The 23,161-nt window shown below is 51.2% G+C and overlaps 1 protein-coding gene across 2 annotated transcripts in view; it reads right to left on the reverse strand.

The window, feature by feature from the left end:
• ATP9A (ATPase phospholipid transporting 9A (putative)) overlaps positions 1 to 19,332 on the reverse strand; it is a 122,345-nt gene extending 103,013 nt beyond the window's left edge. For both annotated transcript variants that reach the window (XM_043882984.1, XM_043882983.1), the window contains exon 1: positions 19,009 to 19,332. In XM_043882984.1, coding sequence (XP_043738919.1) covers positions 19,009 to 19,286 — 278 coding nt within the window. In that variant the 5' untranslated portion in view covers positions 19,287 to 19,332. The remainder of the gene's footprint in view (positions 1 to 19,008) is intronic.
• Positions 19,333 to 23,161: the final 3,829 nt, after the last annotated feature.

Raw genomic sequence — 23,161 nt, forward strand, 5'->3', positions numbered from 1 at the left:
AAGGGAAACCAAAGGGGACCTTCTTATGGTCTGACTCTAGAACAAACAGAAGTTTTGATGGCCAGTAGCCTGATGGCCAGATGCGGTGGTTTCGCACAATCTGGGCAAACGCAAGGGGAAAAGCAAACATCACAGGGGGACGTGCCAAGGGAACGGCGTTTCTGGAAAACGTAACCAGTGTAACAAGGAGCCGCCTCCGAAGAAACGATCGTTTCTGCCTCGGTGCTGCTGCCAGCAGCACTCAGTAAATATTTGCTAAATTGACTTCGTGACGCACCCACCCTCCCTGAAGCCGGAGTCCAGAAATCTAGAGTTTTCAGTGTTGACACTGGGCAGAGCCAGGAAGAATGCAAGGGAAAATTAAACGCGATGCAGAGGACTCACGGACACACAGAACCAACTGCGGTACCTGGGGAGAGGGGCGAGATGGGGGAAGGGGTTAAGAGGTACCAACTACTGTCGAGCTGCAAGGATATACTGCACAACACAGGGGACGTGGGCAGTATTTTATAATAACTATAGATGGACTGCAGCCTTTATAAACTGTGAACCACTGCATGGTACATCTGAAACTTAGATGATACTGTACACTAAATATACACAATGTTTTCCACAAAGCAACATAGAGGAACTAGCCGGCAACAGTGGTTCTGAATGTGAGTATGGGGTCAGTTTGCCTCTGGGGACACGCGGCAACATCTAGAGAGAAGTTTGGTTATCACAACTGTAGGTTCAGGGAAGGGAAGGGCTAATGGCATCTACTGGGTAGAAGCCAAGGATTCTACTGAACATTCGCGTGCACAGGCTGGCCCCTTCCAGAGGATTATCTGGCCCCAAATGCCAAGAATTAATGCTTTTGAACTGGTGTTGGGGAAGACTCTTGAGGATCCCTTGGACTTCAAAGAGACCAAACCAGTCAATCCTAGAGGAAATCAACCCTGAATATTCATTGGAAGACTGATGCTGAAGCTGAAGCTCCAATACTGGGGCCACCTGATGTGAAGAGTCGCCTCATTGGAAAAGACTCTGATGCTGGGAAAGACAGAAGGCAAAAGGAGATGGGGTGGCAGAGGATGAGATGGTTGGGTGGCATCACTGACTCAATGGACATGAGTTTGAGCAACTCTGGGAAATAGTGAAGGACAGAAGAGCCTGGTGTGTTGCAGTCCATGGGGTCGCAAAGAGTCGGAGGTGACTTAGTGATTGTACCACAACAAAAATGCTAACAGTCCCGAGTCTGTCCCCTGCATGTCAGTGACGAGGGAAATATTCTCCAGCTGCATCATCAAACACAGCGGCCACTAGCGACACGTGGCTGTTGAGCACTGGAAATACAAACTTTAAATTTTAGTTCACTACTTTAATGACCAAAAACAGCCATGTGAGTCTAGGAGCTGCCATACGAAACGGCCGGTCCCGAAGGACTAGAGGACGTGACCCCACCTGTTAAGCGCTTCGGGGCGGTGGGGGGCGGGGGGGGACTGGAAGGAATGGAAGGGAAGGCATGAAGGAAAACTTTGCTCTTTGTTCCAGAATTGGGACAGATTGGCTAGATTTTTTTTAAACTGGGAGAATGTAAAATCTAGAATCCAGACAAATGCAAAGAAGGAAGCAGTCCACTGAAGTCTGAAGTATCTCTGGCCACAGGAATGCTACTGTCTGGAGAAGAAACAAGACCACAGTTGCCCCCCTTATCCATGGGGGACGCAGTCCAAGATCCCCCAGTGGATGCCTGAAGCCGAGGGCCGTTCCAAACTCCACAGGCACTGTGCTTTCCCTAAACACACAGACCTGTGGATAAAGTTTCACTTATAAATTAGGCACAGTAAGAGATTAACAAGAGTAACTGATAATAAGACAGAACAATTATAACAATAAAAGTTATGTGAATGTGCGCTCTCTCAAAACATCTTACAGTACAAATTAAATGACTTTCTCATCTTAACTAAGTACTCATCACACCCTGTGGTCATAATCTTTGCAGTCTGAAGTCACGAAAACTCACAGGAATTTCTTTTTCCCTCTTCACAATTTTATGAACAGAAGATCCATCCTTACTGTACATCTTAGCAACCTCAGCATAAGTTTTTTTTCTTTAAGTCGAGAACTTTCCACCTTTTCACTTAAAGGAAGCATTTTACAGCTTCTTTGTGACATAGCCAAATTGCCAACATCATTATTTGGGGCCATTTTTAAGTAAAATAAGGGTGCGATACAGTCGCTCTGATAACAGAGGGGGCTGAGTGACTACCAGGCCGGACAGGCAGGACAAACGATGACGGTTCAAGTCCAGGGCAGGACTGAGCTGCAAGACACACAGTCTCACCGTGCAACTCAGAAGGGCAGCCAATGTGGAACTTACAACCCATTTATTCCTGAAACTTTCCATTTAAGATTCTTGGGTCCCTCGCGCCTAACTGAAACCACAGGAAGCAAAAGCTCAGAGAAGGTGGGACTGCTGTGTATCAGTGAAAAAGTTCAAGTCAATGTAGCAACTTCTTTAAATGTAAAGCTCAGATCCTCTCACCTCGAAGGCTACCTTGGACGTGTCTTACACACATTTTGGTACAAGGTGACCAAGGGGAAACACACGGCGATGCTCACAACAGCAATACACAGGAGAGCAAAACCCTGGGCATGAGCAGGTGCCCACGGCAGACGGACCCCTGGACGGTGGCTTTCTCTGCTCCTGCCCTTGTCATGGGCCACACACTGAGGCCTAAGCGCGACAGACATCGGCTCATCCGGTCCTCACATCCCCCGAGCAGTGTCATCATGACGCCCATTTTCAGAGAGCCGAACTCACCCGGCCAGGGTCACAGGGCCAGGGAGACGCGCCTCCGCCGGGAAGCCCCCTCCCTCCCAGCCCAGCTCCTCCCCTGCCCCCCTGGAGGCCTGGACCACAGCCCAGCCTCTGCGCTGCCCACCGGGAGTGGCTTTGGTGCTGAGACAGCTCCGCATGGCCACAAGCGAAGCTTCCAAGGGCGCCTGTAAAGCGCCAGATAGTTACAGCACCTGTCGCTTGTGGGGAGTCGACTTCTGGAATCAGGCGGTGGAGGGGCTGGTCCAAGGGGGACACAGTCACACCTCTCCTGGTGCTGCTGCCCCCCCGGGAATGGAACCTCCTCCTACCGCCCTCCTCTCTCTGCAGGGCGGTAGACATGATGTCTGCACGCAGCTCTGTCAGGAGAACCTGTATCTACGAGGACCTTTATTCACTCAGCAAACACTTACTGAATGCCTGCGCTGTTCTCCCTCATGACCACTAACTGCACCATCACGAGGCGCTCGGCCCCAGTCCACACACAGAGCGCCCACGGGCGGCTGGTCCTCAGTCAGCCGCGGGCCCCTGCCCTCCACCTCCACCCGTCTGAGACACTCGGAAACAGGAAGCCTGATACGCAGTCAACAGAGAAAGGAAAAAACTTACGTTCTTACTTCTTTTACTCTCCTTTTTTAAAACTTTCCCAATCTCGTGGGTATGCACTAGGCAAAAGGAAAAAGGCAAATGACTGGAGGAGGCCACCGCCCGTCTCCTGACGGGGAGCACGGCCGTTCTGGCTTCTCCAGGGTGTAACACAGCAGGGCCCGTCCAGAGAGTGGCTCAGTGATTAGGACATGGTGAGAGCCCCTCAATGCTCTCCAGCTCCATCCAACCCAGAGACCTGGGGATGCTAGCCCATGAAAGCTGTCCAAGATGTAGCAAAACTTCATGCATCAAGACTGCCTCTGCAGACTTTAATTTCTAACAGCAAAACCCAACAAAATAAGGTCACCTAATAGCCATCTGATAAAACTGTAGATCAGAAGGAAATATGTTGTTGAGGCAGTAAGTCATGTCCAACTCCTGTGTGACCCCATGGACTGTAGCCCGCCAGGCTCCTCTGTCCTTGGGATTTTTCAGGCAAGCATACTGGAGTGGGTTGCCATTTACTTCTCCAGGGGATCTTCCTGACCCAGGGATAGAACCTGCGTATCCTGCACCTTGAGGCAGATTCTTTACCAGTGACCCACCAGGGAAGCCCAGAAGGAAACGTATTTCGTATCAAGAGGAAGTTGGGCTTTAAATTCCAGCTACTGCAACTTTAACTTTTCTATAAGAGAAAGCACTAGTTTCCTTTAACAGAAATTATTACTTTTATACTGGAAAACAATAAAATGCTAGTGTTTGGACGTCTCCATGTGGGAGCCAGAGAGGGCTCTGGGCGGGTTAGGCAGGTCCAGGCAGGGCCTGGCAGCCACCCTTGGCGGAGGTGCCGGGGCTCTTCTCCAGCAAGCACTGGCTCCCCGAGCCCCCCCGAGCCCCGTGCTGCAGCGCTAGGACGGCAGCCTCGGCTGTCCAGGGGCCATTAGTGGCTGTCCGACAAAGGTCCACCCCGGTTAACACGAGAGATCACGGGCCGCGTCAGACGGACCTAAACAGGGGCATCTCCAGTCACGCAGCAAACACAAGGTCACAGAAACCCAGGCCTGGGCCTCCCTGCACCGCCCTCCATGCATCTTCCGGCCGCCTCTGCTCTGGAGGGCCAGCGTTCAGAACGAATATAAAGTGACAACACAGTAAGAAACACCTGTGAACACACAGGGTCCTGGGTTATGTGAATTAAAGACGCCTCCTCAAAGAGACAGCATGTTGCCACTTAAAGTGTCGTTTACAAAGCACATTAGAATGCCAAACCAAAGCCTTACCTTAAAACGCTGGGTGAGAAAAAAAGGAAATAAAAGCACACGTGCTGCATGGGTGTAACTCACCAAACAATGTACACGTGGATACAAGACAGGAAGAAAGCAGCATATGCTAAAAGTCTGTGTTAACTATGGCTGCCGTTGAAGGGAAAAGTTAATACTCGTATCTCATTCAATAGTTTTCTCTGTTCTTCAATTCTTCTTTAATACACATGCACTCACTTTACAATTAAAATACAACTTAAGACTTTTTTACTACTTCCCTTAAGATGCAAACTACTCAGGAAGGGGTGTTTGGTTGTAGAGTATACAGAAGCAGAAATAAAATGTTGTTCACATGAAGCACATAAGATTATAAACCAGTTACTTTGATTCTCGGGAAAAAAAATAAGAAATGCAAAAAAAATAAAATAAAAAAGGGGTTTCCCTGGTGTTCCACTGGTTAAGACCCTGAGCTCCCAATGCAGGGGGCATGGGTTTGACCCCTGCTTATTAGCAAACTAAGATCCCTTATGCCCTTTGGCCAAATTAAAAAGAAAGAAAGAAAAAAAGAAAGATCAAGCTGCAGAATATACTGAGAAGAAACAGGCTCCTCTGCCCATGGGATTCTCCAGGCAAGAATACCGGAGCGGGGTGCCATTCCCTTCTCCAGGGGATCTTCCCAATCCAGGGATCAAACCCGGGTCTCCTGCACTGCAGGCAGATTCTTTACCGATAATCGGCTATACTCCCATATAAAACAAAGAGTTTAAAAAAAAAAAAAGAACTAGGGTTTGAGTCCTGATTCTATCCAAACTGTTTCAGCTTCTGCCCTTCGGTGAGTCATTTATCAATTCTTTTGTTTTTGAGGCAAAGATAGCAGGCCCAGTCCTTGGACTGTTGACTGTTTGAGGGTCGACACTCCTGAACCCCTCCTTGTTCACAGATCAATGACTGACTCCTACACGGACTTCATTTGGCAACGGAAGTGAGCAAACTCTAAAAACAGGCAGCATGGTCACCCCTTATGAACAAAAGATGCAGCAAGAATTAACAGGCATGAGTGAGCACCTGCTCCATGACCACATTCACTTAAAGGTCAAAAACAGGCCCAGTCTCTGCTGTTAGAAGTCAGGACACCAGTGGGGCGGGGGAGGAAGGAGAGGCGGGAGGCTTCTGAGGTCACAGCCGATTTATTCACCTCCAGTTACGGGAGTGCGTTCACTTCATGAAAACTCATCAAGCTGTGCGTTTAAGATGAACGCACTTTCCTGTGTGTGCACATGCATGGATGTGCATATATGCATAGTTTTTAATCAGTTAAGGAAGAAAAAAAAAAGCCCTGCCCGTGGGACAAGTGGTCTTATCTGTTTACTTCCTGGTCCTTTGACTTAGCCAGACATAGTTGTGTCATCCCTTCTATGAGAGTCTCAAATTGCCTTTAATCTGGAGAACAAAAAAAGAGGGAAGAACATGAAGGTGGGGCAGTTCTCCAGTTTTACATTTTCTTTGGACCTCCCCGGGGACTGACCGCTTAGTACAAGCTAAAAGGTATTCAGATTCAAGGGTGAGTCCAGACGTTTCAGAAACAGATGTTCCACCCTTTTCCTCCACTACCAGGAACGTCTCCCTCACAGACAGTGAATTAGGAAAATAAGGATCAACATGCAAACTAACCCTGAAAACAGAAACCATGCTTGTGAAGAATTCACAACCACTGGGATAATCTGAAGTTTCTAAAATTTCCCCGTCACATCATTTCTGCTCTCTGCCTCCGCCAGAAACAATGCACGTAATGGGTTGGCCAAAAAGTTCGTTCAGAGGTATCCGCAGACTCCCACGGAAAAACCAGAGCAAACTTTCTGGTCAACCCAATAGCGTGATAGGCGCTCAGTCGTGTCCGATGCCGTGGGACCCCACAGACTGTAGCCCGCCAGGCTCCCCTGTCCATAGGATTTCCCAGAACAAGAATACCGGAGTGGGTAGACATCCCCTTCTCCAGGGGATATTCCTGACCCAGGGCTTGAACCCGGGTTTCCTGCATCATCGCAGGCAGATTCTTTACCGTCTGAGCCCCCAGGGAAGCCCAGTCAGCACACATCAGGAGTGAGCAACTCTTATAATTCTCAGCAGACTAACCTAGCCCAGTCCGAGTGACAAGAATCAGTGAACCAACCATCCAAAGCACAAACTGGAAATGTGACCACCGTAAACTCTGTAAACACAAGGAAACATCTGGAACCGGTGCCTCCTCCCTGGGGAGCACACGGGCTGTGCTTTAGGTTACGGGAGCGGGTGGTACCCAGCTCTAGCGCACGTGACTTTGCAATACGCTGAGGGAGACTGGACTGTCTAAAGAAAACTGCTGAAGAACTTATCCATCGGTTTAAAATAAAAGTTTACCACTGACACCAAGAGACTCCTCACCCACAAACAACCAGCAGATGCTTCCTGTATTCGTCTTCTTAGGCGGCCATACGAAAATACCACGGACTGGGTGGTTAAACAACAGAAATTTATATTCTGATCGTTCTGGTGGCTGGAAAGTCCAAGATCAAGATGTCGGCAGACTTGGCACTTTCAGAGGCCTCGCTCCTTGGCATGCCGACGGCCACCTCTGCCCTGGGTCCTCGGGGACTGTCCTCTCATCTCTGGTGTCTCTCCTCCTACCCTCATCTCCTCTTCCTAGAGTACCACTCAGCCTGGTTAAGGGCTCACCGTAAAGGCTTGTTTTAATCTGATCACCTCTTTAAAGGCCCTGTGTGCAAATACCGTCCCTTTCTAAGGTGCAGGGTTAGGACCGTGGGGTGTAAGTTCAGGCCCAGAGGCTCTATTCCAACAGCTCAAGGCTTCTTTAGTCAAGAAGCTGAACTCAGAGTTGAGAACATGGTCCAAACATGAATTTCTTGCCCAACAGGTTTTTCTTTTATTTTTTTAAAGAGATGATGACTCACCTGAAGGACAACAAAGGCTATGGCTATTCACAGAACATTCCACTCATCCAGGGGTTCCTAAAAGCGGTGATCCCGCCCACTCCTACTCCCTCACCCCCGGGGGTCATGGCAACGTCTGGGGACCCTTCGGGTTGTCCCAGCTGGGGGGCCCCTAGGTCACAGGAGTGCTACTGGCCTCCAGGGGGTGGAGGCCAGGGTTGCTGCCCAAACTCCTACCACGCACAGGACACGCCTCCACGGTAGAGAATTGTCAAAGACGACATCAACAGTGCGGAGGCTGAGGGCTGGCCAAACCCGACTTCATCTGTGGCCCAGCAGATGGCCGGGCGGAGGGAGGCGACCTGCCAGGCCCGGCTCCGCGGGGAGGGCACTGTTCCCTCCGCAGGCGGCTCCTTCTCAGGCAGGGCAACCAGCAGGCTCTACCCTGGCACGGGGCAAATGCCACAGAGATTTAACGGGAAGGAGGCAACAGCCTTCAGCTCACCCAGACTGCCAGTTCACACAAGAAGCCTTTCTTTCCACGGGGCCCCTTCCAACTGTCCTCTCCCACAAGCCCCTCAAACTTTAGACGCTATTAAAGCAATGATAAGATTCCCAATCAACAAGGCAAACTAACCACTGTTTTAAAATCATTTCTTTCCTGGATGACTTGGCGAAATAAAAAGGATTTTTTAAGTCTGCAAACAACAAATGCAGGAGAGGGTGTGGAGAAAAAGGAACCCTCCTACACTGCTGGGAATGCAAATTGGTGCAGCCACTAAGGAAAGCAATATGGATGTTCCTTAAAAAAACTAAAATAGAGTTGCCATATGATTCAGCAATCCCACTCCTGGCCATACATCCGGACAAAACTATAATTCGAAAAGATACATTCACCTCCAAAGTTCACTGCAGCACTATTAACAATAGCCAAGTCATGGAAGCAGCCTAAAAGTCCATCATCAGAAGAATGGATAAAGAAGATGTGGAACCAATATGCAGAGATGTTACTAAGCCATAACAAAGAATGAAATGGACTTCCCTGGTGATCCAGTGGTTAAAACTCTGCGCTTCCAATGCAGGGGGCACATGTTGGATCCCTGGTTGGGGAAGATCCCCCATGCCATGGGGAAAAAAAGAATGACATAATGCCATTTGCAGCAACATGAATGTACCTAGAGTTTACCATTCCGAGTGAAGTAAGTCAAAGACAAATATCATATGATATCGCTGACGTGTGGAATCTAAACTATGATCTAAAGGAACTCATCCATGAAACATAAACAGACCCACATAGAGAACAGTCCCGCAGCTGCCAAGGGGGAGTGGGTGGGGGAGGGCCGGGCTGGGAACTGCGAATTGTTGCTGCTTGTTCAGTGGCTTGGTTGTGTCCGACTCTTTGCGACCCGTGGATTGCAGCCCACCAGGCTGCTCTGTTCATGGGATTTCCCAGGCAAGAATACTGGAGTGGGCTGCCCTTTCCTTCTCCAGGGGATCTTCCTGACCCAGGAATCGAACACACGCCTCCTGTCTTGGCAGGCGAATTCTTTACCACTGAATCACCAGGGAAGCTGGGTTTGAGATTAGCAAATGCAAACAATTATACACAGGATGGATAAACAACAAGGTCCCACTATATTCTGTACAGAGTCACAATGGAAAGAATATGAAAAAGAACGTATAATGCACAACCAAATCGTTTTACTATAAAGCAGAAACTAACAACCCTGTAAATCAACTGTACTTCAATAAAATTAGAAAAAAATTTTTTTAGAATTTTAACTCTATTAGCACAACCAGCTTATCCCTTTTCTTTCCCCTTGTTAACAATGCCATTATATTTTTAGACCAACAGCCCCATGTCAGCAAGCCCACTGCTTCCTAAATGTCAGCCATGACGCGGGCACATCTACAAAGCTCCCCAACTATTACTGACTTCATACTTCTAACTTGACTCTGTGTTTTTTTTACTGAAACGTATGCAAAAAGGAAACTTCTGTCACTACTACAAAAAGAAGACAAGTATCGCTTGGCATAAACAGAGGAACCATAAACATAATTGCAAGTCTTTCAATGTTTGGCCCTGAGCCACCTAAAGTGATCTTTGGCGATGCTTTCCACAGGCCAAGCTCTGAATGCGTAAATCAATCTTTCAAAGTCACAGAAATAAAGCAAACGCTCGCTTTAAAAAAAAATCAGCACCCATCTCTCTCTTTGGCTTTCCTGGTAGCTCAGCTGGAAAAGAATCTGCCTGCAGTGCAGGAGACCCCGATTCCTTTGATTCCTGGGTCTGGAAGATCCCCTGGAGAAGGGATAGGCTACCCACTAGAGTATTCTTGGGCTTCCCTGGTGGCTCAGACAGTAAAGAATCCTCCTGCAATGCAGGAGACCTGGATTCAATCCCTGGATCGGGACTATCCCCTGGAGGAGGGCATGGCAACCCACTCCAGTATTCTTGCCTGGAGAATCCCATGGACAGAGGACCCTGGCGGGCTACAGTCAATGCGGTGACAAAGAGTTGGACACGGTTGAGCAACTAAGCACATTCTCTCCCTTTAGGTAGAAGTCATCAAAACAACATGCTACGATGGGTTTTCTTCTTTCCAAATTAAACCAAAGCCCAGTCGCTTTCAGGAGTGAAGCTCGAGCCACTCCGTGGCCATTCCCAAAGGTGGCCGTCAAACGTGGACAGCCCTCACTGGTGACTTCCATCGTTTGCACCTGGGTGCAGATACTGAAAGGACTTTCTGTGCTGAGAAGTAACAGCCCAAGAAGTCCGAAGATGGCTTATTCCATACCCTGGCTCCTCCTTCCCACTGACTGCAGGGATGGGGGGCAAAGGTCAAGGTCAAACGGCCGCCTTGCCGCCCTGGGGACTGGTGTGCAGCGGGCGCCCTGGCCTTCCTCGGTCCTCAGCCCAAGCGCTCCCTTTCAGCATCTCTACCTGGCTGTGTGTGTGCAACTTCACAGCCGATGTCACCGCCTGGGCCCGCCTGGGCAGGGAGCACCGGGGCGGGCCCACGACAGGGAGGCCGTACCAGGAAGTGGATGGCACCCGTGCAGCTGGGCTGGCAGAGGGCACAGAGACCGCTTCCGGGTGGGCAGCTGCCAAGCCTGCCCCGGCTGTTCTCTTGTCCGAGGCAGCCAAGAGCCCATCACAGGAGGAGAAGGGCTGGGCCCCTCGGCGGAGGGACAGAGAGGGGCAGACAGAGGGCGCCTGGTGTCTTGGCCTGTGACTCCCCTCTCCCGGTACTCACGTTCCAAGTCCCTTGGGCACCCCCAGCCCTGCCTTCAGACCACATGGCTAAGACAGGCAGAGTTGATCCCCCCAACCAGGGAAGACCTCCGAGCCAGGAAAACACAGGAGCAGATGGTTAGCGAGCAGCAGTTCAAGGATGTCCAACAGGCGTCCTACAGACTTAGAGCTGAGAACATGGAGACTTTTTCCTGGACCGGCTGGAAAAGGTTCCTCCCTCCCCATTCTCAAGGGCAGAGGCGGCTCTGTTTCTTTTATAAACGGGAGATCTGCTTCAGGCGTGTTTCTCTCAACAAGGATTTATTGGGCCCTTTCAGTCACCTTGGCCCCTGTGGAGGCCTGCTAGGAGGAGGACTTCTAAAATGACAAATATTCTAGAAGGCTGTGGTCCATAGCCATTTTCGCTGGCTACAAGTGGGGTCTATGGAACTGGAGGGGGCACACAGCTCTCCTGAAAACTGAAGATATACTGGGCTTCCCAGGTGGCTCAGTGGTAAAAGAATCCCCCTGCCAATGCAGGAGACACCAGTTCAATCCCTGGGTTGGGAAGATCCGAAGGGACTGGCAACCCCACTCCAATATTCTTGCCTGGGAAATCCCATGAGATGAGAGGAACCTGGTGGGCTACAGTCCATGGGGTCCCAGAGAATCAGACACAACCAAGCAAGTGAGCACCCACACGCATGCACGCACGCACGCACACACACACACATGCTCAGGATAACACTGAATTCTATCTTGGCAAGAGATGTGCTTTTGTGTACAAAACAAAGAACAACACAGTAACTCCTGGAGGAAAACTTAACAAAACCAGAGTAATCTGGAGAAAGGTAACACGTCTTATGGAAACAGTAGCATGGTTCATACCAAATTTCAAAACAACTCTTTATGCCAAGGCCACTGGACACAGAATCCGACTCTTGGCTGGCCCGTCAAGGAGTGATGCTGTACCTTCAAGGATTTAAACTTATTGAAAAGTAAATAAAAGTGTAGACTTGTTCTCTTCTTAAAAAAAAAAAAAAAAGAAGGATGTGTTGGGCACCTAGTCCGTGCCCGGCTCCGTGCAATGGTGACTAACCTGTCCCCAGCCAGGGCCCCGCAGTGTTCCCAGCTGAAGGATCACACAGTGACACGTCTAACTGCAACTGAGCAAAATAGAAGAGGAGCAGGTGCTCTGAGAGGCCCCCAGAATGGGACCTGCTCTGCAGAGGGGACGTCAGGGAAGTCTCCCCTGAGGACCTGAGGCTTCAGTGGGACTTAACGGAAGACGGAGCTTCGACCAGATGAACAGGGGAGAGGAGGACTTTCCAGGCAGAGGACAGCATGTGCAGAGGCCCTGCGTCCAGAGGGGGCCGGGAGGAGACAGTGAGGACAGATCCCGCGGCTAGACAAGGAAGGGGCCGAAGCGCGCTGAGATCAGATCAGGAGGCGGCCAGGGTGGAATTGCTGGTTTCTGTGCCAACCTGTCCAGCAGGCACTGGCCGTGTGTGGGGACCAGACGCTGAAACGTAGCTAGTGCCACTGAGGGGCTGAATGTTTAACCTGATTTTAATTATTTTAAACCTGAATTTACACAGCCATAGGAGGCTAGTGACTACCATGCTGGACAGCGTGGGGCCAGAGCACCTAGTGAGGTGGTTCCCTGGAGGGCTTTGAGCGGAACATGCCCACGATCAAAGCATCTGGCCATATCTGGGCTTCCCAGGTGGCTCAGTGGTAAAGAACCCTTCTGCCAGTGCAGGAGACACGCTGGTTCCATCTCTGGGTCAAGAAGATCCATTGGAGGAGGGCACAGAAACCCACTCCAGTATTCTTGCCTGGTCAATCTCATGGACAGAGGAGCCTACAGGGCTACAGTTCATTGGGTCACAGAGAGTCGAGCATGACTGAATCAATGTAGCACACACATTCTGGCTGAGAGGTGGAGACCCCACTGGACAATCAAAAGCATGGATGAAGGGTATCAACTGATGATGAAGACGACGACAAGGAGGATGGGCCGGTGGCAGCAATGCTAAAGGAGATGTGAACAGATTCCAGAGCAACTCAGGGAGCAAAAGCGGGAGGTCCTGATCAAGGCTTAGCAAACGAAGAGGAGGGCGAAGGCAGCATCCAGATCCCGGGTTTCAGGGTTTTGCCTTGAAGAGCTGGCACACCATTCTCCGTGCATGGGAACACTGGAGGAAGGAAGACCAGGCTCATGATGGGAACCAGGCTGAAAGGACTCAGGAAGAGGGAAGAAGGACTTGAAGGTCACTGAAGCCACGGGTTGCAAGTGTTAGTTGCTCAGTCGTATCTGACTCTTTTCCACCCCACTGACTCCAGCCCGCCAGGCTCCTCTGCCCATGGAATTCTCCAGGCAAGAATATTGGAGTGGGTTGCCATTCCCTTCTCCAAGGGATATTCCCAACCTAGGGACTGAATCTGGGTCTCCTGCGTTGCAGGCCGATCCTTTACCAACCTGAGCCACCAGGGAAGGGCTCCCCCATGGCTCAGCAGGTGAAGAATCCGCCTGCGATGCAGGAGACACAGAAGATCCGGGTGCGATCCCTGGGTCGGGAAGATCCCTGGAGGAGGGAATGGCAACCCACTCCAGTATTCTTGCCTGGGAAATCCCAAGGTCAGAGGAGACAGACAGGCTACAGTTGGACGGGTCGCAAAGAGTCAGATGTGACCGAGCATGCACACACGAAGCCATGAGCAGGACAAGCTCAGCCCAGACTTCAAGGGGAGGAGGGCCAGGAGCAAACCCTGAGCAACCCCGTCTCTGCGCCGGAAGACAGAGGAGATGATACAGGGGAACCCACAGGGCCACCACGGAAGAGCCGGGAGCGACTGACAAACCAAGTCTCAGACACTCACGGCAGACAGGAGGAAGGAAAGCATCTGTCTGCATGAAGACCTGAATGTTCTTAGTGATTGTTTACATACAACAGCCAAACACGAGACGTAACCCCAATGTCCATCGTGGTGAAGAGATGAAGCATGGTATACCCACACAATGGAAATCTTTAAGCAATAAAAAGGAACTTTAAAACCACTGTGTTAACAACTCTGCTCAAGATTCTGTAATATTCCTTGGTGGCCCAGCGGCTAAGACTCCACTCTTCCGGTGCAGGGGGCTCCAGTCCGATCCCTGGTGAGGGAACCAGATCCCACATGCTGCAACTAAGAGCTCTCACGCCACAAGGAAAGATCCCACATAAGGCAATGAAAAGGATCCCGAGCACTGCAACTAAGAACCGCTGCAGCCAATAAAATTTTTTTTTCAAAAATTCTGTAACAACCTAACTGGGAAAAGAATTTGAAAAGGATACATGTATATGCAAAACTGAATCAGTTCACTGTACAGCTGAAACCAGCACATTGATGATCAACTGTTCTTCAACATAAACTAAAAGGTTTCAAAAAAAACACTCGTTGTGCTCGCAAAACAGAAGCAGGCTTACAGAGAACAAACCAGTGGTTACCAGCTGGGAGGGGGTTGTTGAGGGAAAAATACGAACTACTGAGTGTGGACGGCTCGAGGACGTATTACAACACAAGCCAATATTCTGTGGTAACTGTAAACACACAAGGCTTTCCAGGTGGCACTAGGAGTAAAGAACTTCCCCGCCAATGCACAAGATGTAAGCTCCTTGGGGTTGATCCCTGGGTTGGGAGGATCCCCTGGGGGAGGGCATGGCAAGCCACTCCAGGATTCTTGCCTGGAGAGTCCCATGGAGCCTGGTGGGCTATGATCCACAGGGCTGCAAAAAAGAGTCAGACACAACTAGCAAGTGACTTAGCACATAAATGGATAGTAACCTTTAAAAACTGTATTAAAAGTTAAAATTAAAAAACCATTCTGTTAAATGAAAAAAAAAAAGCAGATACAAAGACAACACAGTTTATGACTCCATTTATATGAAATTTCCAGAAAGGGCAAACCTATGAAAACAGAAGTCAGCCTGGGATGAAGGCATGAGGGAACTTCTGGGGGAGATAGAGATGTTCAAAAACTGGATTGTAAGGAATTACAGAAACTCTGTACATTTACTTAAAAAAAAAATCAATGTGTTGTACCTTAACAATGGATGCATTTTATGTGATATAAAGTAACCCAAGTGGAAGTTGCTCAGTCCTATTGGACTCTGTGACCCAGTGGGCTGTATGTAGCCTGCTAGGCTCATCTGTCCAGGGGATTCTCTAGGCAAGAACACTGGAGTGGGCTGCAGGCGGATTCTTGACTGTCTGAGCGACCAGGCAATACAGGAGACCTGGGTTCAGTCCCTGGGTGGGGAAGATCCACCGGAGGAGGGCATGGCAACCCACTCCAGAGTTCTTGCCTGGAGAATCCCCTGGACAGAGGAGCCTGGTGGGCCACAGTCCGTGGGGTCGCAGAGTCGGACACCACTGAGCGACTCAGCAGAGCACACAGCGCCCCCGCACTGCAGGTGGCTTCTTTACCCTCGGGGCCACCAGGGCAGCCCCATACCCCAGCAAAGTTGTCTGCCCCCCCCCCAAGAAAAGCTGAAGCAAACTGTGTACCTAAATACACAGCTGTTTAATTCAGTTCACATCCAAAATTTCCTTGTTCCCCATTTCCAGATACATCAAAAAATCAAAGCATCCTGTCCAAGTTGGCCACGAGATCCCAAATCATTACTCAGGAAAGGCAAAGTCTCGGTTCTGCCCAACCTGCTCTCTACCTATCACACCAGGGCGCCTACTTATCTGTCCGGAATCATTTATGTGGTTAATCATTGCCTGGATTTGATCAGGAGAGAGCAATGAAGTCTGTATTTCTCAACTTCCCACCATCAAATGTCCTTCTTCTCAAAGGAGCATTCTGGAAATTACCAATGGCAAACCTCACACAAAAATCTAATTATCACTATTTGGCCTAGTGAACATCTAAGATGTACTGAGTGCTTAGTGTTCTAAACTTAAGATGGATTAAGTCTCAAACAATCCTAGGAGGTACACATAATTATGGGGTTCCCTGGTGGCTCAGAAGATGAAGAATCAGCCTGCAATGCTGGAGACCTGGGTTCAATCCCTGGATTGGGAAGATCCCGTGGAGGAGGGCATGGCAATATTTTTGCCTGGAGAATCCCATAGACAGAGGAGCCTGGTGGGCTACAGTCCTTGGGGGTGCAAAGAGCCGGCCATGACTGAGCAGCTGAACCACAAGCACACACAGAGAATTAGTTAGTCCCACTTTACAGGTGAAAAAGCTAAAACTCAGAGAGGTTAAGTAACTTCCCCCGAGTCACACAGCCAGTGAGGGGCAAAACCCAGGCTTGCACCTGGTTCTCCAATCCTACGCCCATGCTCCTAACCAGTCTCTTGTGTTTCACCAAGAGGAGAATTTCATTTAGCCAGAAGCAAAGCACATGATGTCAGAAAAAAGGTTTCCAGCGATGTGAGGCAAATGCTTATGTCCTAACAAAACCACTGCAATAGTTTTCTCAACATCAGGATGTGGTAACTTTCTCAAGACAGAAAAGAGCTTTGGGGCTATGGGATTCCTCCAGCAAATAAACTGCATGTCTTGGCATATGCTGAGTGATCCCAGCCTTAATTATACTCTGTCTTCTGGGACCTGTGGCACCTAGGTTTTGGTTTCTTTAACCACAAAATCCCCGAACCATCCTACAGCTTAGAGCCATTAGATAAAAAGAGTTGATCAGGTTCAAATCCATCCCCTGACACTGACTACTCCTTTGACTTCCAACAAATTATTTAGCATCACTGAACCTTAGTTTCCCTGGCTATAAAATGAAGAAACGAACTCCAAAAATTCACACAGTGGTTATGAGGATTTAGACACAGGCCAGGTGGCACAGTGGTAAAGAATCCACCTGCCAATGCAGGAGACCAAGGAGACTCAGGTTTGATCCCTGGATTGGGAAGATTCCCTGGAGCAAGAAATGGCAACCCACTCCAGTATTCTTGCCTGGAAAATTCCATGGACAGAGGAGCCTGGCAGGCTACAGTCCATGGGGTTGCAAAGACTCAGACACAACTGAGCGATTGAGTATGCATTTTATTTCAAGTGCCCAGCAGAGAGTCTGACCATCACAAATATGTTTGCTTCTTATTTCTTTACTTCACCTCCCACCCTGAAATTACAAGGTTTTCCAAAAGTGTTTCCAGATACCAAGATCACCAACTTGACAAGGCCACTCCTAAAAATGCAGATTAAATACAAGAATATATATGCAAACACCTGGAATTCCCGATACCTGACTTGAATTTGAATCCACGTCACTGCTCAGGAAACAAATTAGTTCCCAGGTGGCAAATTCTAAAGGAGAGGCAATCCTCCACTCCAATACTAAACAGAAACCTTTTTTCCCAATTGTTGGCACCACTCGGCCCCTATGCTAAGGATGCATATTTCTCTCATGGTAATCATCACTTTTAAATAATTATTTGCATTTTTCTCTCTTGCACTGAATGAGAGGTTCTCAACTATGCTGACACGTTAAAATCATCCGGGGAGCCATGAAAAAATAAGGTAGATAAGACAGATAAAGATAGCCAAGTCCCACTTTAGATTTTTATTTCAAAGGTCAAAAACGCGGCGGGAATGGTCATTGTTAAAGCTGCCCTGGTGATTCCAATGCACAAGCAGGGTCCGGAGGCCCGCACCTGTTGTCAGGGCTTGTTTAGTTCAGCTTTGAACCCGTCTCCCCGCAGAGCCTGCACACACAGTAGGCATTTTTATAACTGTGGCATGAATTAATAACTAGAGGACCTCAGAGTCCACTGATGTTATTAACTCATTAAAACATTCACTGAGGGTGTTTATTACATGCAGGCCCTCTTCCAGGCATAGGGCTCAAGCCGTCACCGTTCTTTAGCCTTGACAGGTCGGGATTAAAACGTAGGCCGAAAGTGAAGAAAGCTGTGGAGGACAGTTCACCTCTGGCTCAGAGATCCTGAGTTCAGTCTGCGTTTTGCAGCATCTTCGCAGAGGTCCCTGACCCCTCTGGGCCTCTGTCTTCTACCAATGGGGGTCTCCTCCCCGGAAGATTTAAGGAAGATGGGGGACAAAGACCCCACAAAATGGCTGCTGGCATCATCCCTTCCCCCACTTTTAAATAAATTCCACTGACACCTGGTGAAGTCACCCTAGGTGTTCATCCGGCCCACGCCCCTGCATCAAGCAACCGACGCCGCACAAAGCGGCCGCCACCGGGAAGTGCGCGGGGAGAACCGGACGCCAAAGCGAAGGGCGGCCCGCGGGGCCCGGCCCCGCCCAGCTGCCTTCTCCGGCGACCGCAGCCCCACCTGGGCAGCCTCGGGAAATGCACGCTTCCAGGTCCCACCCCAAGCAGTCACCGGCGGGCCCGGGCGGGGCCAAGAATCAGCATTTTAACCAGCTCGCCTCCCCCCGCACCCCCCACCCCGTTAACTCTGCCCCAGCCCCTTAAAACCTCAACAGGTCAGCGCCCTCCTCCCAGTGGGAAGCTGTCAGGGCGCAAAACGCCCGCGCCTCCTCTTTCCGAGTGGGTGCAACCCTCACGAGGCGGCCCAGGGGCCTGCCTCTGCGGAAGGATACAGCAGGTGGCAGCCACCGCCCCTGACAGAGGGGGTGGGGGGCTCCTTCCTCACATTGTGGGGGAGCGCGGGGAGGGGGTGCCCAGGCGACCAGCAGGAGCCCCTCTCGCCCTCCGGCGGTCCAGCCGGCGCCGGGGAGGGAGGGCGGCCATCTGGCGGCGGGGACCCCGCGGCGGGTCTGCAGCGGGGGCAAAGCCAGCCGAGAATTTCCGGGCTCCCGAGGGCGGTTCCAGGAGAAAAGAGAGGTTCGATATTGACCAAATCGGAATTACGAAGACAAGGCGTAATCAGGAAACAATAAAATGGATAGAAGGCGAGGCTGATCCCAGTTCCACAGCGCCGGGCGGGCCCGGCCTCCCGCGGTGCCTGAAGCAAGGCAGGCAGAGGTGCCCGGCAGCCGGGAGCTCGGGCCCGAAAAGGACGCGATTGCGCCGCGGTGCCGGGCCTGGTTGAGCCGGACCGCTCCCCGCCCGCCCCTCCCCGGGCCCGGCCGCCGGCTCATGGCGCCGGCCGACCTGTCAGGCCCGGCCCGGCCCGCCCCGCCCGGCGCCGGGCTGCGGCCGCGCGCGGACAAAGGAGGGCTGCGGCCCGGGCCCCGCTCACCCGGCGCGGGGCCTGCTGTCCATCCGCTTCTTCTGGCGCACCGGCTGCAGTGGGATGTTGTCCGTCATGTCGCCCGCCTTGGCCGCCGCGCCCCCAGCGCAGCCTGGGCCGCTGCCCGGTCCGGCCTCCGCGCCACCGCCCGCCGGCGCCGCGCCGCCCCGGGGGAGGAGGCGGCGGCAGCGGGCGGGCCGGGCCCGCAGCGACGGGGCGAGCTCGCGAGCGCCGGGCCACGCGCGGAGCCGCCCGCGCGGCCCGACCGACGGACACGGGCGCACCATGGGCCCGAGCTCCGCGCGCCGCCCGCCCGCCCGGCGCCGCGCCTGCCTGCCTGCCTGCCACGGGGGGCGGCCCGCCGTGTCCGCGCGCGGCCGCCGCAGAGGCCCCGCCCCCGGCCCGCGCCGCGCGCCCCCCACGAGCGCCCACCCGGCCGCGCGCCCCCCGCCCACGCCCCGCCGTGCGCGCGCCCGGCCGCCCCCCGCCCCCGCGGACGCCACTTTCACCCGCACATGTTCGCCTGTGCGCACACGCACACGCCACCAGGCTCACTCTGCACACGGCATCCATCCTCTCACGGGCTCACTCTTGCACACTCACACGCGAGCCACACACACACATTCTCACCCGCCCCCTTCCTACCAGCGTCTGACGGTCACGCTCACCCGCACAAGCACGCACCCTGCCACACTCACACCCATTGTCCACCCTGGACCTCACACACCTGTGCCCCCAGGACTCACAATCACAGGGACACACTGCCTCACTGCTCTGCAGACTCTCTCAGCCACCATCCTTCACCACCGCTGCCCCCCACTCTCCCACCTGGACCCTGAGATTCCCCATCACGGAGTCCACTCACACACTTACACACCCTCCATCTCACACTCACCCCTCACCTGCCTCTGGGGCTGACACGCGTGTTCTGTCACACAGACACATTCAGCCACACTGAGACCACACAAGGACTCCTCCGCCCAGACCCGCGTCCACACCTATCCGCCTCCCACACAGTGTCCAGGATCCACTCACTTTGCAAGGACCCCGATAAAAATTTAAGAACAGAAAGAAAGCGAACAGTGGTGTAGGAAGGAGGCAGGGCAGTTAAAAATCCATGTGTAATGAAAGAACCTCAAAATGTAACACGGTGTTAACTAACCTGCTGCAACTAAAGGGAATTTTTAAGTAGTTACACCTAACACATTTATTGTGGACGTGAGTGCCTTTCCATTCGTTTGCTATGAATAAGGGCAAAGCCACCGAGTGTCTGTGTCCACGGTCCTGAGTGAAGGAAGGCAGATAGCAAACCAAGAAGTGTGACTTATCTCATGTCCTGATGAAGTTCCTCAAGAAAAGCATGTCACTAGACGTTGCTGCATTGCACCTTTGAAGGAGAAGCGGTATTCTCTGGCTAACAGACCTGATCTGCTTTGCGTCCTGTTTTCTCTGTACATAGGACGGTGCCAGGCACGCAGCATGATGCACAGTCAACTCTCAGGAAAGGTTTATTGAGTGGAGGCAATGTAAACACCCGACCCACCAATTATGGCATCAGAGGGGGCCCCACCCTCTCCCACCTGCTCCCCGGAGGTCCCCTCTCAAACCCCACCCACCTCAGACCCTCTTCTCCGCTCCACCACCACACAGGGGACAGGAAAGACCAAAGAGATCATGGCCCTTTAATCGAAGGCCCCACACAGCTGGGAGCCAATAAATGCGAGCTCTTGTTTTTATCAAGCACCTAAAACATACATGCAATCCCGTATTTCATCCTCCAAGCGGCCCTGCCAGCTGAGTCTAAATGATCACACCCATTTCACAGGTGAGGAAACAGAAACTCAGAGTGGCCTGCCCAAAGCAACCTGGTTAGGAAGGAACGAGACTGGGCCTGGTCTTCTGTGCTCCAGAAGGAAGGAAGAATGCTTTCCAGTGACCAGTGGGATCAGTGGGATCAGTGATTGTGACATTTCCAGGCAACTATGAATCCTAGTCTCAAACACCTTCCAGCTCCCTCTGGTCCTCAGGGCGCCCACCTCTGGCCACCCTCGCTCACCAGGCTGTGCCCTCGCTGTCTAGAGTACAGAGTAATAATAGTGGCCCCTCACCTGAGATCCTATATCACTTCAGCACCTCACAACTGTAGAACCAGAGGCAACAAACAGTTGGGCCTCAGTTTCCTCATCTGTAAAATGGGGGGCTTCCCTGGTGGCTCAGATGGTAAAGAATCCCTGCATCAGAAAGATCCCCTGGAGAAGGGAATGGCTACCCACTCCAGTATTCTTGCCTGGAGAATCCCATGAACAGAGGGCCTGGCATGGGTCACAAAGAATCGGACCCAACTGAGCAACACACACACACACTGGCCTCATAGGAGTGTTGGGAGGATTAAATGAACCAATCACATACACAAAGCAATTTGAAAGCTGCATACATACAGGGAGAATTGTGGGCAGCTCAAGATCGTTGCAGGAATTCCGGGCAGTAATAGCAAAATGTAAAACAGTGAAGGAAAAAAAAAAAAAAAGTAAAACAGTGCAATACATGTCACATAGTAAATTCTCACCAAGGTTAGTGATTATCATTTCTCCTCCTCCTCCTACTATAAATATTAAAGATTTTTACTAATTAAAGAAACAACAAGGCTTCTCTGGTGGCTCATTGGTAAAGAATCTGTCTGCCAATGCAAGAGACATGGGTTTGGTCCCTGGTCTCGGAAGATCCCACATGCTACCAGGCAACTAAGCCCATGAGCCACAACTACTGAGCCTGTGCTCCGATACCCAACCGCTGAGCCCACACGCCCTGGAGCCCGCGCTCTGCAACTAGAGAAGCCACTGCAGCGAGAAGCCGAGCACCGCATCTAGAGTAGCCCCGTCTCCACAACTAGAGAAAAGCCCTTGCAGCAATGAAGACTTGGCACAAAGAAACTAAACAGAATTCTTTTTTTTAAATAGTAAAAAAACAAAAATACCATCACAGTGTTATCAAACAGTGGTCTCCGGACAACATTCTAGGTAGATTTTTGAACTATAATCAATAATTATTTCTGTAGTAGGTGGTACAGAGAGCTCCACATACCCACTCCACATCCACCCTGACCCCAAACCGAGCAGTTTTCCTCATTAACATTTTGCAGGAGTGTGGTACATCTAAATGGATCTGAAATTTCTTCTTGTCTCTTTCTGCTTTTTCTCTAGTCAACAGGTATCACTTTTTTTCTTTAAGTGAATTTTGAAAAGACCAAGAGCCCCTCCGAATCTCCAAAGGTAAGAATATTTTCATATGAAAAGAGAGGCGCTTTTTTTTTATTGCCTTTGTATTTTCCAAATTTCTTTCTGTGTGCTTTTATAATCACTGCAGAAGACAAAAATGACTCCCTTAAAAAAATAAAAAAAAATGACTCCCTTCCAGGAAGGCAATCCCTGAGGAAGGGAGGCACTTAAAGGCTTTTATCTCTTGGTGAGAAAGATCCAGATGCTTGTGTGAGATAGCAGAGGCCTGTGGGCTGGCGGGAACGGAAGAGCAGCAGAGTGGGCAGTGACGGGGTGGGGCTGGGGGGAGGGCTCGGCCCTGCCTTCTCCCGGTGGCCCTGGAACCGGCTACCGACCTTAGGGCCCTGCCTTCTGAGGAGCCCCTTTCATGGCCTTTGACAGCCCTGTCCACCCAACAGGCTCTGGAGCGGGCTCCATCCAACAGGAAGTCACTGACCCCTAGAAACCTGCAACAGAATGATCTTTGACAGACAAGCCAACCTAGTCCAGCCTCGTCTTTCCGCAGAGGCCCACAGAGGTCACCAAACCTCACCAACAGATGTTGGGCCCGGACCATAATCTATTTTGAGACTCAGTGCAGCCTACCCTGGATCCTCGTCTCCACAGCTCGCCAAGCTGGCTGAGGCTGTTTGCAGAACGCAGGTATTCAGGAGGACAAGGGTACTAGCAGGGGTGAGATCAAGGCAGAGAAAAGGGGACCGAGGACTTAATGAAAGTGTTTCAGATAGGGGCTTCCCTGGGGGCCCAGTGGCTCAGACGCTGCACTACCCATGCAGGGGGTCAGGGTTAGATCCCTGGTCACGAAATTAGCTCTAACATGCCACAACTAAGAGCTCACCTGCCCCGACTAGATTCTGCAACCAAGACTCTGTGCAGCCAAACTGATT

The sequence above is a fragment of the Cervus elaphus genome, chromosome 23 (assembly GCF_910594005.1).
Source record: "Cervus elaphus chromosome 23, mCerEla1.1, whole genome shotgun sequence".
Lineage (NCBI taxonomy): Eukaryota > Metazoa > Chordata > Mammalia > Artiodactyla > Cervidae > Cervus > Cervus elaphus.